The sequence below is a fragment of the Mastigoproctus giganteus genome, chromosome 1 (genome assembly GCF_048544385.1).
Source record: "Mastigoproctus giganteus isolate SK-2022 chromosome 1, ASM4854438v1, whole genome shotgun sequence".
Lineage (NCBI taxonomy): Eukaryota > Metazoa > Arthropoda > Arachnida > Uropygi > Thelyphonidae > Mastigoproctus > Mastigoproctus giganteus.
The window spans coordinates 79,488,064-79,504,052 of NC_143575.1; the positions used below are offsets into that span (position 1 = coordinate 79,488,064).

The following is a 15,989-nucleotide window of genomic DNA, read 5'->3' on the forward strand; positions in this document are numbered from 1 at the left end:
ACTGTAGTGGTACCGAAAATATTTAGAGGGGGGCCTCAAAATTGAATTCCGCCTGGGGCCTCTCGATTGCTAAATCCGCCACTGGACACCATACAGTCTAGATGGTATTCTTCACCACGTCTACGGCGAATCGTTTGTCTCCCATCAGAGCCATGTAGGTTGAATTTCTTCTCATCTGAGAAAATAACTGACTTCCACTGCTCGAGGGTCCATTTGACATGCTCCTTACACCAAATTAATCGGGCCTTTTTCATTTTTTGTGTGAAGAGGGGCTTCTTCTTAGGACAACTGGATACAAGTTCATTTTTGAACAGGCGTCTTCTGACTGTTACTGCACTTGCTGCTACCACTCCTGTATGTTCTTCTCATTCTCTTTTCAGCTCAGACGAAGAAGCTTGACGGGTTTTAAGGCATAAGCGCTTCGAAACGTCCTGTTTTGGCATAGAGATCGTTTGTGTCCAGTTTCTCTTTTTTCCTATCAGCAGTATTCTTGAGTTTGGAAAGAAATCTGCTCACTGTCGACTGATTATAAGACACTCTATAAGCAATGTGACGGGAAGAACATTCATCCTTCCTCAGGTAAAGCAGCAATAGCACTGTTTCTTCGTGCCGTCAACTGCACGTAACTCGCCATCCTGACACAAGCAAGGAATGACTGCAACTCTTGCAGAGCATGCTTATATAGCTGAAAGTAACAGCTGACGCAATATTATGTCATCACCTACGCTGTCAATCTTATCTGATGCAATCTGCATGAAATATTGCCATATCCTTACGTTATTCGGACGACAATTACAATTTTAAGGAGTGATGCACTTTCTTTGAACACCAGTGTACATTGTCTCTTTTCTCACTTTAGCAAGTGAAAAAATGTTAACAACATGAAATTTCTGTGTATTTTTTTTTTATTTCGATGACTTTCAAATATTTTGCACTCTAGGTGCCATTAGATACGAATTTATAAAGGGTTTCGCGATTGTTAGGAACGGTTGTTAGGTTCAAGGTATCTAACTAGTAAAAAGTAAAGTTTCCTTTATTGTTAAAATTAAAAACGTTTTTAATATTCAAGTACGTACTAAGATAAAGTGACCAAACGTGCCGGATTATGTGGGGCAGTCCCGAATTTAAGTCGCTTGCCCCACATTGCAAACTGTCCGGGAAAATGTCCCAGATTGGACATGTAGCCGTTCCATACTTATATCATGAATCACGATTTCGCATTTTTTATTTTATTCTGCATCCTTGCTGTCGACGACAACGTCTTTTGCTTCACAGATGGTGCTGGCTGACCACATAAACAGTCATCTGTCATTCGTGATTAAAGTTTGTGGTTAGAGGGTTAGATTAATTGTTTATTGGCTGCAGTTTTCGCATGATAATTGTAACTTTGGACACGAATACGAAAGTATACCCACAGATATGAGGTGGGTCGAAATTTTTAAACATTTCGACACAAGGCATCTGAAAGAGTAATTGGATTTGCATTATGTTTGCTGGGAACCAATAAGTTGTGGACTTCACAAAAAACGCAACTGACCGTAGAAACGCTGAAAGCAATACTACAAATTAAAATGCAAAATTTCTAATTCTGGTGAAAATTTTACGAAGAAATAGCAAATAATGAATAATTATTAACTAGGGTTTATGGTTCCTCTGGCCGAATATCACAGATGCGTTTCCTTGCTTACCTTTAATATTTTATCAGTTTAAATTTATATAATTATTAAATAATAACTTTATAAAATAAAATTATAATTATATTATTCTATTACTTAATATTATTTAATTGTAATATTTCTTAAATTATAAATAAAATAATAATTATTATTTTATTCGGATAAATTACTGTCGAAAAGCTTGTAGCTTTTATATAAAGCTTTCATAATACAGTAATTGATTTAGATAATAATAACTGTACTCTACTTTTAAAGTAAATTATAAATTCAGAGTTATTTAAATTGTGAGTCTGTTCTTTAATTTCATTTTCGCGTCATATCCTAGTTAAGTCACTATAATTCATAATTTCATTCAATGAAGAAGGAAATTGTCAACATTAATAACTACTGTGATGCATTACAGCACAAAATGTTCTTGGTGAAATGCAGACCATGAACTATCCATATTCTCTTTTTCTTTTCTTTTTTCACTTGGTTCAGAATTTCGTTTCCTCTTCTGAGCAGTAAAGTACCATGTATTAACCTTCTTTTCTTTTCTTTTTTTTTTCAGTAAAATCTATGACCAACCTGCTAGAGACAGCTGCAGACTTAGGAGCCACTCACTTTGTAGAGGCAGTAATCGAAGCAGGTCTTGCAAGCCGTTTCAGAGAGTCCGGTCCAGCAATGACTCTCTTTGTTCCTACAGATGAAGCATTCAGAGTAAGTAGATAAAAATGCAGAAGTAGTAAGACTGATATAAAAGGAGCACAATTCAAAGAGATGTGTCATGTCAGCCCTATTATTAAATAGGCTGCATGGAAAACTCTAAATTTAATCTAAACTCTAAATTTAAATAACAACAAACGAATGTATAGACTGGGCTAATTACTAAAACGAACAAAAAAAAAATAATAATAAAAACAAGACTTCCTTGTATCTTTATCTTTTTTCTTTTATTTTAATTTTTAGTCTAATGATCATTAATTTGTTCACATTCACGAGTCAATGTAGATTAGCCAGGTTCTAAGAAAGATTTTTCTTGTTTGTCAAACAGAAAGAAATTCCAAGAAAAACCCACAAACCTCAAAGATGGGTTATCACAACGCTGTCTGAAAAGACCTCACCCAATTCTTCTCCTCATCAGCGGAGTTTTCGTCCAAATATTCCTAAATAGCAAGCTAGCGACGTAGCCATGGTGCAACACGAATGAGTAGCCAGTGGCGAAATCATCATACTGTCATGCCCACCACTGTAGAGGAAAACTCGAGTTTGGTTATAAATAAATATATTTTTTTGTTTATATTCCGTGACGCCCACATAGGTTCAGAGAAGTTCATGAGACAGGAGAATACAAGAACACTGCTGCATTCAATAGTCATGCAAGCTTGAAACACGGTCAACTCAAACAGGGAGAGGTTCGAATATTTCGCTGGTTGGGATCTATAATTTGTAGTTACGCCTCTATTAGCATCATATGTGATTCTGACCGTATAATAGAAACCCGGTGAAGCGCCGAGCTAAATAAGGGCGAATCCGGTCGGGAGATAGAATAGGAATAATTACCCCCCTGTGATCATTCCAAAAATATATATATACCTTCTTCTTCTTTATCTGTAAACAAACCATTTTCATATGCTGTTACCCTTTGCTTAACTATTAAGGTTGGATCTGTCCTTGTCCTACCCCTGGAAACATGAAGGCAGTAGCTGTCCCTAGAAACATCTAATCATTCTTGTCTCAATAGTTTCATCTTCTATATACACAAATTCTTTTATTAAATCAAGGCGATACATTAGCATTCAGCACTACTCACTGAAGTTTAATCTACTCTGATATGCCTTAACAAGATGTTAAAAGACAGAAAGGCCTCTCGTACGGAATCTTGTGGCGCCACAAGATTCCATACGAGACATTCTTACTTTCAAAATTGAAACTTGTTCAGAGAACTGGAACTTCGCTTATAAAAAAATAAGGAATACCATGGTTTCTTCATTAAATTTTTCGCTCACTAAGACCATCAAAAGATGCCTAGAGATTATTCGATCTTAAATTCTTGTTTTCGACATTACTCTATCTTCATTATTATTCCTGGCTTTGACATTACCCCTAGCTTCACTTTATTCGTGGCTTTGACTCTTTTCCCACCCATTCTTCTATTTTTTTTTTTTTTTTTTTTTTCGTTACCTATTTTTGCTAGTTTCCGCGGTAGTATAATATGCTAGCATCGGATCGCTGATACTTACTGCTCTGGTACTTACAAGTCGATCCCTTGGCAGTAGGGTTTTTTTTTTTTTTTTTTTTGCGAACCCCCAGGAAACCGGAGGTGCACAATGAACAGTTTTTCTTTTATATGGAAACCCGCTTCCTGGTGGAGGGTAGATTTCAGGAGGATATTTTCAGGTGATTGTTTCCTCCTGGAAGCTAAATGGCAAGTCACCATCACTTCAATACGATACACACGCACACTTGAAGCCACTAAAAGCTACTAAATATACGTACGTATATTTAGTGGCTTTTACTTTTTTGCTACAACACAAATTTTGAAGGCTGAATTCAGCTAAGACAGATAGCTAACTGTGATAGTTTGGTTTAAACTTATCTTGAGAGCTGTTTAGAAACAATAGGACCTGATGTTTATCGACATGAACTTCCACCAATGGTTCGAGAAGGTTCCGGCCATTACGAAACTAGCTCTCTCAAGGCAAGCCACATCCGATCAGATCCCTGTCATTTTCCTGTCAGGGCTGATAAACAGTTCTGAAACTTCATTGGCATATAGCTCACCATGAAGTCCGGATAGAGAACAGAGACAAATCAGTTTTCGCAAATAAGCCGTTACCACTGTGTCAGTTTACTCACGCAAGGTGTTAAGTTCCCAATCTTTCGTAGTTTAAAACCCATTGAAATCCGTTGTTGAAGACTAATTTATCGGACGTAAATTACGGTTATTTTAGCCGCCTTACAACATTATCTCTCGCCACAAAATCCGAATACAGAACAGAGACAAATCAGAGTTTGCAAATTAGCCGCTGCCACCGTATCAGTTTGCTAATTTAAGGTGTTACATTCCCTTTCTTTCGTAGTTTAAAACTCCCTGAAATCCGTTGTCGAAGACACGACTTATGGGGCGTAACGTACGGTTATTTCATCCCATTTCTAACATTATCTGTCTGCCAATCTGGTGTAAATTTATTTATATTTTATTAATTAATCATTCACCTCCATTTACTTTCACGCCAGCATTATATTTATTATTGCGCTTCTGGTTTGTACACGTTTCAGGGCTGAAAACTAAAAAAAGTGAAAAAGTGGCATCTGCAGTACGACTCTCGCGGGTAGCATAGTTGATATAATCACCGTTCTGCCCACACCGGACGATAAAGATCTGACTTCGAATACTGTCAATGGCGCGAGAAATTTTTGCGTGCCTTTTTACAACGTGGCCGAGTTAGTGGGGTCTCAAGCAAGGGTAGTATGGTGTTTCCTCTCGGAAACTGGATTTTTCGTCCAGCAAACAGGCAAAACGACCACAGAACACGTGCAATTTGCAAACACACATATATATATGGCGCAATATATCCTAGGTTGCTAAAACCCAACAACAATAATTTTAAGTTATGCAGTTGTTGCAATACGGTTTTTGGAGCAGCACCGACTAAAGCCATATTACTCTGTGTATATTGTCTATAAATTGCATGTGTTCTGAGGTCGTTTTGCTGGACGAAAAACCTTAGTTTCCGTGAGAAAAAACCATTCTACCCTCGCCCGAGACCGACTAACTCAGCCACATTGTGAAAAATTAACAATAAAGATTTCTCCCTTCATCGACGGAACTCGAATTCAGGTCTTTTCCACCCGGTGTGGGAAGAACGGCGATCCTACTGTGCTATCAACAAGGGAAAGTTATGCAAAGTGGTGTTTTATATGAAACATTCAGGTTTATGTAATTTGTGTGGGAAAGTATTGTTTCCTCGAACCCTGTATAATAATTTTTTTCATCAACTGAATTTGTTTGCTGAAAAACAACAAACTGCTTTACTGGGAAAAAAAAAAGATTCTAAAACGAGAATCGGGGATGTAAAAGGGAAGCAGCGAATAAGCAAAACCACGATTAGAGGTGGAGAAGATCTATATATACTGAACAATATTCATCATCTTGTCAAGTTACCATTCTTCCCTCCTTTATATTTGCTTCAGTGTTTATTGTTATCACGGGAAAAATGTTGATAATATACGAAATTAACAGTAAATTGTGTTTTTTTATATAAAATAGATTGCATTAAGTGTAAATAAGTTCCTAATATGAAAATATGTTTCTCGTGTTTAGAACATGGACATCATACAGCAGAAAGCTTTCAATGACCATATAGAGCAGCATATTCTCTATCACGCTGTTGGTTATAAATTTCCATCTCGTAATTTTCAAGGAGATATGGAGGTGGATAGTCTACAAGGAGGAAAGCTTCGTATTAACAGTTATTCTAACGGGGTAAGTAGAATAGCAGTAAAACAAATTTCATGTATAAATCAGTGGCTCATTAAAAGCATTCGCATTCAAAATCTTGGAACATAGTTCGATAAAAAGAAATCATTATTTTGTATGGCAATACTAGAATTAGTATTAGCATTAGAATGGGCAAAAATGATGCAAGGAAGCAAGCTTAGAATTCAAAAGGGGTCATAGTGTCACCAAAGATGAACCGAAGTCTGGACGACCCGTGACTGTCAACCAGAAAAACAAAAAACAAAAAAAAAAAAAAAAAAAATTACGCTGTTTATGTTTCGATTTTGAAGGATTAGGATACAATGGTTGGAATATATATCAAAGACACTAATCACATCCTGTGAACGACCCTATCTACAAAGAATTCAGAAAATAATTTCAGCGAAATGTAAACTAAAAGATTTGAATTTAAAATTGAAGTGGGAGAGGGTGAATGTGCAAAGACACTTTGAAAAATTTGGCCAGGATTTAAACAACTTTCTCGGGTGAACTTAGATGAAACTTGGATTCATTACTGAAGAGAACCGAACAGATGTGCAAGTATGGTATCATGAAGGATATCGTAGACACAATAAATTTCGAAGGGTACGATCAGATACTAAAATCGTGGCATCAAAATTTTTTGGGATAAAGACGGGGTGATATTCATCGATTACTTTCAAAGGGATAAATCCATTATGAGTGAGTATTATTCTTGCTTGCTACTAGGGAGCCTCTAGCAGTCGCACTTAGTAGGTACGCTTATACAGTACTAAGTTTAGCATCTTGAATTTCATGCAGTTTTAAATTGTTAAGTCGGAATATTTTAGTTAAGATAAAAAGTTATATTTAATTGTACTTGCAACCGAGAATTTCTGTAGTTAAAATAATATATATATATATATATATTAATTTTAATTTTGAAGTGCAGTATAGTACATTTTTAGTACTTTGTAAATTAATTTTTGAATATATGCTACATATACATGTGAAAGTCAATTTTTTGAAAGTGATCAAAGTAACTGATAACTCATTTCTGTGTACTAGATACAGAGAGTGAGACGATATCGAATAAAACTTGTATTAACCGACGATATTGCTTCACCGGGAAAGCAGGTTGCTGCCCCAAAGAAAAATAAAACGAGCTTCGACAGAGATTTAAGTGCCTCGTGATATTTCAAGTGAAGGGATGCACTAGGATAGGTAGAATAGAAGCAGAAAATATCTGTCTGGTACTAAAATCGGCGATGTTGTCACCAGTTGTCAATTCTGAAGTAACTAATGGGAATTTCTTTAACCAAGTGGATACTAATGATATTAAACGCATACGAACTGAGAACTTGGTTGAAAAGGAGCATTCATTTTTTTTTTTTTTGATTTATTGGGTAAAGGGACCCTAGCCAAAAAAAAAAAATATGGCAAATCCGCCATACATATAGAAATAGTATAGTACAGTATACAATTATTAACAATACAAATTTCACATTCACATTACAAATCAACTGTAGTGTGCAGCGGTCATCCCCTCAGCTATAGCACAACGAGTTGGACAAGTAGGCTACAACAGAAACCGACGAAGAGACGTTATCACAGTGAGAACAAGCATCACATCCTAGAGATTGATCATCGCCTGTATTCTCCAAAAGAAAAAGAGTTCAACGAACGGCCATCTACCAGAAGCCAGAAAGCTCAACAGAAGTTACTCATATTAACGAGCAAAACCAAGCTGGAAGAAGGGGTTATTGCAGGATCAAATCCAAGAAAAGCAACTAAGGCCTCTTGCCAATTGCGTTGGCAGGAGCAGAAGTGGACACTCACCCATTGAAAAGGGGCATTCTGAAAAAGTCAGAGATTTATAATAAGATAATGCCCAATAGGCAATTTCAATTAATGAATGAAAAGGGGGAAAAAAAAATAAGTAACTAGCTCCTTCTTTGACAGGCATCGAAATCAATAAAACTGAAATACTATAGTCATCGTAGTTATTCAACAACATTACAACAACATCATTACATCATTACACCATTCATAAAAATATCTAATTAAAATTTTTAAAAATCAGTACCATCTCAGCACGCCATGTTTTCTGTATTTCCGGTTCCTTTCCCTGAAGCGTATATGAGGCTTGGAAATCATTCACATGGATTTTATTCTTCTATTCCTTCTATAAAAAATGTGTATGTGTGTGTGCGCGAGTGCACGCACACACACTTATCTTGGTATTTGTGAGTTAATCATTTGTTTGCTACTGATAATTATGTAAATAAAAAATAAAGTTTCTGTTTATACTCTGGGACAGCCACATAGGGTCAGAGAAATTCGAAAAGATATAGAATACAAGAACAGCAATGTATTTATCGATCTAGGGAGGATTTACGAACGGTCAACTGAAACACTTGTACCAATGTATCCTCGCCTTTGACTACTTGCCTATGGGAATGTAAACGAGTATGCTTAATTATTTGTCCCTTCCATTTTCGTTAATTCATAATTATTGGCAATCGGTTGTGTGCTATTAATTATTTTCGACGAATTCATGCTATTGCATTTATTATTGCAGTCACACTGCAGTTCATTTGTGTTTTGGCCTCTTCATTGCAAAATAATGGGGATTCAATATTTTTCATATACAAGATAGACCATATATCATATCACTCAGAAATAATTTTCAGAATTTAAATTTTGAAAGCAATTTCATCCTCTGGGCCGTTTTAACGCATGGGCGCATCCGGCGGACTCCAGGGGCCTCGGCCTACTGAGAGCCTCACTTTTTGATCTTAAATAATTTTTTAAAAGACCCTCTGTCCCACATGTTACGTTGCGATCGAAAGCACCGCAAACACCGAACATAATGATATACCAATAATGTTGTTGGCTTTCTTTTTATAGTTTAAAGTGCCGAAAATATTAATATTTAGAAAAATAATTAACAAATTTAATTCTCGCTTATGATTCTAAATTAATAATATATATATATACAGTATATATATATATATATATATATATATATATTATGTAATTATAATTATATTATATAATTATAATTTTTAAGTGTCCGCTACGCTCCGTGCAAAGCTTAAACTGAATTTAAACTGAATAGGGGCCACATTTGGAAATTCGCCGGGAGGCCCGAGAGTTCTTAAAACGGCCCTGTTCATCCCCATATTACTTTATTAATATTAAATTTATGTGATATTATTTATGACATTTAAATTAATTGTTAAAACTGTTTTCGATTATTTAGTTATCAGTAAATTTGCATATATTCTGGTGAACTGAAATATGGTCCACCCAGGGCTATAGTGGAGAGTATGCGTAGGTATACGCCGTATACCCTCTGGAATTCGATTAATAAGCATAGTATACTTTCTGCATACGTAACATTCACAGAATATACCTTTTACCAATTTTAAGATTACAGCACGAATCCACCCTATGTTCACTGAGTGGCCTCATCGTTAGGTGCATCCACCTAATAGCGAGCAGATCCTCATTTATCTCTCTGAACAACCTGGATTCGTTGCGGCATGAATCCAACAAGGTGTTGAAAGCATGCCACAGGAATGCTGGTTCATGCTGACTCAATTTCTTTCTACAGTTGCTGTAAATTGGATGGTTGCAGATCTCTACTCCGAAGAGCTCATTCTATCTCATCCCACAGGTGTTCAATTGTTGTTGAAGTGTGGTGACTGGAGAGGCCATCACAGTAGGTTGAATTCACTGTCATGTTCCTGGAACCAGTTCTGTACAATCAATTCTGGCCTTCTGACATAGCAAATTATCCTCTGGGAAGAACTCATTTGTAGATGGATACTACACTTGATCAGAAAAAATTTCCAATGACCTGTGGCATCCAAACGTTGCTCCACTGGTATCAAGAGGCCTAATGTGCACCACAAAAACACAACCCACACTGCACTGCTATCACCACCCTGAATTGTTGACGCCTGGCAGGTTAGGTTCCTGTACTAGTGCTATTTTCACTAGTACAGGAATCTACACTAGGGAAACTGGGATTCGTCTCACCAGGCAACCTTTTTTCAATCTTGCACTGTCCAATGTTGATATTCCTGAATCCGATATCCGTAAATTCTTGTTTTTTTTTGCTAAGAGTAGTGGAACGCGATTCGATCTTCGGCTGTGATACCCTGTCTATGACAATTCACAGCGAATTGCGCATTCTGAAATGCTCCTTTGGTTACTTCTGTTTTACTGTGTTGCTATTATATGACTGTAGTCTTTCTCTTACCTTGCACAAGTCTTATCAGCTTCCTTTAGCATCAATGAGCTGTTCCCAATCACAGGATCACTGTTTGACCAGATAATTTGTTATTTGACCAATCTCAGTACACCAGAGACACTGTCGTACGTAAAAACTCAAGCAGGGTTGCAGTTTCCAAGGTATTCATACGTGCACATCTAGCGCTGACTATCGTGCCACGTTAAAAGTCACTTAAACCTTTCATCATGCCTATTCTCGCACTGAATTTCACTAAAATCATCCAGTATGTGCCCACCTGCTTTATATCGCATAGTACGAACACATGAAGTTGTGTGCGTGTGTGTTTGTGTGTTGTTAAGTGCTTAAGCAACTAGGATTATGAAGCGTCAGTATATTTTGTCTGTAAATTGGGTGTATTTTGTAGTCGATTTGGCTGTTTTTTGGACGAAAACCTGAATCTACCAGGAAATATGATTCTGTTACTGAAAGAACGCTCCATTTCGTAAAAAGGACAGATTTACCTAATAAAGTAGCCACTCAGTATATAGTATTAGTGTAAATATTAGAAGTGGCAAATTTAATGGAAGAAAGCAAGTTTACACAGCATCAGCACAAAAAAAAAAAAAAAAAAAAACTTTCACTTATTCATCCCCTCCAATAGTTTGTATAGTTCTTCCTTAGAAAAAAAATATATGCATTTATTCGTAGATAGAGACTCCAATAATGCTTTTCACTTTGGTTTTTTTCAGATCCACACTGTTAATTGTGCCCTTCTCGTAAAAAAAGATTACCAAGCAACTAACGGAATTGTCCATTTGATAGACATGGTACTTCAACCTCCTGGACCAGACGGCCATCCTACATTACCAGACGCCATTGTACAAGACGGAAGATTTATTGAGTTGGGACGAGCTATGCTTAGCTCCAACCTTGTGGCAGACTTACGTCGATCTGGACCTTTTACTGTATTTACTCCATCAGACGAATCGTTTCAGAACATCCCTCCATCAGAACTACGCAGGCTCACTTCTGACCCAGCAGCAACATTAGGTAAATTATGTGAAAATATTGTCATTAATTTAATTACAAATCTCTTTTTATATTTAAACTTTTATATCTCTACTTCTGTTGTTCATATCTATATAGCATGACTACTTCCATCAATCCTTTAGGTTTGGCTGAATTTCTGGCACCTTGAAGAAATTGTACACTCGTCCCATTACTTGATCAAATTCTGGACACCGCTGCGTAAAAAGAATCGGCTGCTATCCGGAGGAGATGTACATTATTTTCAACCTCGGGATCGTCAGAAAATTGAACCAAATAAATGGAAATCGCTAGGGGCGAGGTCAAGGCTGTCTGAAGGATGATTAAGAAGTTCTCATCCCAAATCGTTAATGATCTCTTGGGTTGTAAGTGCAGTATACCGCCTTACGTTATCATGCAACAGTAGTATTCTGTCACAATACCCCAGGTCGTTTTCTGCGAATTGAGTCCCTATTTTTTTCAGCAGGATGCAACGTGAGGCGGCATTTACTGTTTCTCCAGGGTTTTGAAAATGCATAAAAACTCCATGCTCATCAGAAAACAGTTACCATTGCCTTTCCTTCCAATAGCTCAGGCTTAAATATCTTTGTTGGACTAACCTTAATTGACACGAACGCAAAAAGCAGACTTTATACCACCATGGTTCTGCCAGCTAATGCAAAAACTCATAATGTTCATTTAGTATTTATGGGACTCGTGGGCGCCGGCAGCATGGTGCAAGGTGGTGAAAGTGGACCACCCTTGGATTTCGAAGTAATACACAATTTTTAATATTTTCTTTAATTTATTTTGGTGAAAATTTGGTGAAAAAAAATTATATTCCCACTGGAATCACTTTGTAGAATATCCTGGCGGCGACCATGATGTACTGTACGTGTTTGGGAACTTACTGACTCTCCATTGTACAGCAGATACTCAATTCAACAAGTTACAATCTTTGTAATTAAAAATTAAAATATATATATTGATTAGGCATGGAGGGTCACCTCATAACAGCACAAAAAATTCTCTTAAGTAACCAGAGTTGTTTTCAGAATTGTTTCGATTGATGCACTTCAAAGGTTAGAATTTACAGCAAACTCTGTAAAATCCGGCACACCAAAAAAGTGTGCCATTTCTTTCTTTACAAAATGCTTACAGGATTATCTTGTCCTTTATTTTTATTATTATTATTGTTTACTGGCAGAAGAGTTGTTTTATTGTTGAGTTCTGTACACTAACAGTGTACAGAATAATAATAACAGCATTATATCAGAAAATACTACGATTTGCATTTAACTCTTTGTTCTTATATTATTTAAGAACGCCGTCAGATCATTTTATATTTGTTCATTTACACAATATTAGAAAATGTTGATAACTTCCAATCATTTTAAATGTTTTAATAATTGCATGGAACGTTAACTTAAATGTTCAGTGTGGTTAGCTCTCTTACAGAATCACATCGTACCTAACACTATCTGTCTTTCGGCTGTCATCGAGAAACTCATACTTAAGACGATAGGAGGACATGACCTCGAGCTTATGTGCAATACTTCCGGAATCTTTGTGAATGGAGTTCGCGCAACTTTTGAGATGATCCTTGGGCGAAATGGGGTTGTCAACCTTGTGTCTGATGTTCTCGTACCTGACCGAGGTAAGAAGTGTCGTTTTTTCACTGTTCCCTCTTATTATGATTCATCACGGTTTCATGTGTAATATGTGACAGACACAGCGACAGTCTTAAGTTTCATTGACAAATAAAAAATCAAAGTGATTATAATGGGCTTACTTTTTTTACTCTGTTTTGATGTGAGGTCAAGCTCCTTAAAGAAAAAAGAACTGTACTTATCTAGCTGATAAACTTCAACAGTTAAAGTGTTTTTTTTTTTTTTTAAGTATCATTAATAATTGTCATGGGCACGCTTAGCATAATTTTAATAATGTTGCTGCTGAAAAACTTGCTTTATTTTCATTTTTCGTGTTACATCTTTATTTATTATTTATGTTAGTAATTATTATATATTTATATTTATTATATTTATTGTTATTATTATTATTTATTTATCTATGTATTTATTATTTTTTATTCTATTATCACTTTTTTTTTTTTATTTAATCATACAAACAAACATTCAAGGGCAATGTCCCCTTTACATTGTACAAATATCAGTATCTAAAAAATTGGTATTAATCTTTTATCGACGCTCACTCTTATGAGTAGCACAGTCGGTGTAATCGCGGCCCTCCCCAAACCGGGTGGAAAAGACCTAAGTTTGAAACGTGTTAATGACCCGAGGAATTTGTATGGGTCTTTTTTACAAAGTAGCTCAGTTAGTCGGTCTCAGGCGATGATAGTCTAAACGCTAGTGTCCGAGAGAAAAAAAAAACACGTTTTTTTTTTTTTTTTCTCGGACACTAGCGTTTTTTGTCCAAAAAACAGCAAATCTATCACAAATCACATGCAATTTACAGACATTATATTTCGCACATTATGGCCTAAGTTGCAGATGCTCCTAAAATCCTATAACAGCAACAACCACACTCACCTGAGTAAATTGTGTGGTATTGTTTCAGTGATGTATTCTTCAATGCATAATATGAATATTAAGAAGAGAAAATACCAAACTGAAATCGATTAAGATTGTTAGTTTTTTGGTTTTTAGGAGCATTAGCAACTAAGGCCATATTGCTCCTGGATATGCGGTGGTCATTCTCTGACCTTTCTCCATCCTCCGTATTTGGTGGTGACGGGCTCGAACACCGATCTAATCAAGAAGCGTGTGCTACGCACTGCCGCTCCTGCCCACGGAGGCGCCTGTCGATTAAGATTTAAAACAACGAATCGCATTTCAGCGTTCGGTCCAACACCTTCAATTCTTTGTAAACTATGGAAACTAATGAGAACGTTTGGGTTGTTTCTATTATTTTTATTCCTAATCGATTTTAGTGTGGCATTTTCTCTTCTTATTATTCATATTATGCATTCACTGCAAAAATGATAATATGAAAGTGGTAATCCATCAGTAAAGGGGCACTTTATAAACAATTAGAAACCATAATACAGTACTTCGAGCAGTTACAAAGCTGTGAAATGGCAGTTGGAATTTATCAATTCAAGGTACTGTATATGGATAGCAGTAATCTCAGATTAACGTACCAACTGTGTAGTATAACTCAGGGTAGTGGAATATTAAAAAGATCTGGGGTAATTGTGCAGTAAGATAAGAAATTCTCTGAGCAGTGCAATGTAGCATGGGTTTTGCCATCGATATACAGGAACTTTGCAAGCACGGATAAGAAGGTGATTATCCCATTGTACAAGACAGCATTTTGAATAGCCCATACAAGTCTAGAGGCCTCATATTAGGAAGGATGTAGCTGCTGGAACGAGTACAGACAACGAGATTGGTGAGGAGAACAAAGGGGTGCGCTTACCAAGAAAGACTTTAGTTCTGAAAATTGCAGCGTCTGGAAACTAAGCACCTGCAAGGTGATCTGATTGAGGTATTTAAGGCTTTGAATGGATTGAGCAAGCTCAACGCTGATGGGTTCTTCCTCTCGCTCAGACTGCGCACATTAGGGGGCATTAATTCAAATTGAGGAAGGGTGATGCAGGAGAGATGTGCAGAGGTTTGCCTTCAGCCAAATGGTGGCTGATTGTTGGAACAAACTTCCATTCGTTGTTGTGAGGCGGGTAATTTGAATAAATTCAAGGAAGACCTAGACAAATTACTGGAGGGGATGGAAGATGATGTAGGATGATTTTTTTTTTTTTTTTTTTTTTTTTTTGGCTAGTGCTTTATAAAGCTTGCTTTCTTGCATCATATGCCACTGCTATTATTACTACTACTAATAATAATAATAAAAAGCTGCGTGTTACTCAATCTTAGGGAAAGAGGGATTCAGGATTAGAACCGTCCTTCCGCAACGGACTATTCAGTCCATGTCAAGATCTCCCCGAATGTAGGGGGACTCCAAAAGTAGATATTGTAATTGACAATTAAATAGGCTGGTTAGGTTAGCGATCGTCCAAAGGATATGAAATGCATATTTTCCCCGCCATTTAGCCCGAAAATATGCTCCCTCCCCACTGCGCCTGATTGAAGCCGTTCAAATATTTTATGGACAGCCTGTATATTCACATAAATTTTAGTCTGTTATTATGATTACGGTATTATCATAAATAAGAATAATTATCCTCAAAGGAAAAATTTTAAAAATGCATTGGTCTATATACAAATTAACACAATAGAGAGCTCCTTACAAACGAATTTCCCCACATGGGGTATAAAAGTCCAGGATTCGAATCCCATCATTGAGCCGGGGAACTTTTATGGCCTTTTTTTCACTCCGTGGCTGAGTTAGTCGCTCTTTGACGTTGAGAGCAAGTTTCTCCCCCCCCCCATCTCCCTAGAAACTTGGGTTTTTCGTAAAGCAAAACAGGCAAATCCACCTAAGAGCACGCGAAATTTATAGACATCTGTGTTACCATAATATGGTCACCCAAGTGTCGTTCATCTGTGCCCTAGGGTCACCCTAGAGCACAGATGAACGACATAGAAATATCTAGAGAGGCCCTGATTGATGTCATCAACAAATT

The 15,989-nt window shown here is 36.7% G+C and overlaps 1 protein-coding gene across 2 annotated transcripts in view; it reads left to right on the forward strand.

The window, feature by feature from the left end:
- The window catches only part of LOC150090917 (transforming growth factor-beta-induced protein ig-h3-like), a 99,888-nt gene that overhangs the window by 68,767 nt on the left and 15,132 nt on the right, over positions 1-15,989 (forward strand). For both annotated transcript variants that reach the window (XM_090380656.1, XM_090380650.1), the window contains exons 4-7: positions 2,227-2,375; positions 5,983-6,144; positions 11,110-11,410; positions 12,834-13,043. In XM_090380656.1, coding sequence (XP_090236782.1) covers positions 2,227-2,375; positions 5,983-6,144; positions 11,110-11,410; positions 12,834-13,043 — 822 coding nt within the window. The remainder of the gene's footprint in view (positions 1-2,226; positions 2,376-5,982; positions 6,145-11,109; positions 11,411-12,833; positions 13,044-15,989) is intronic.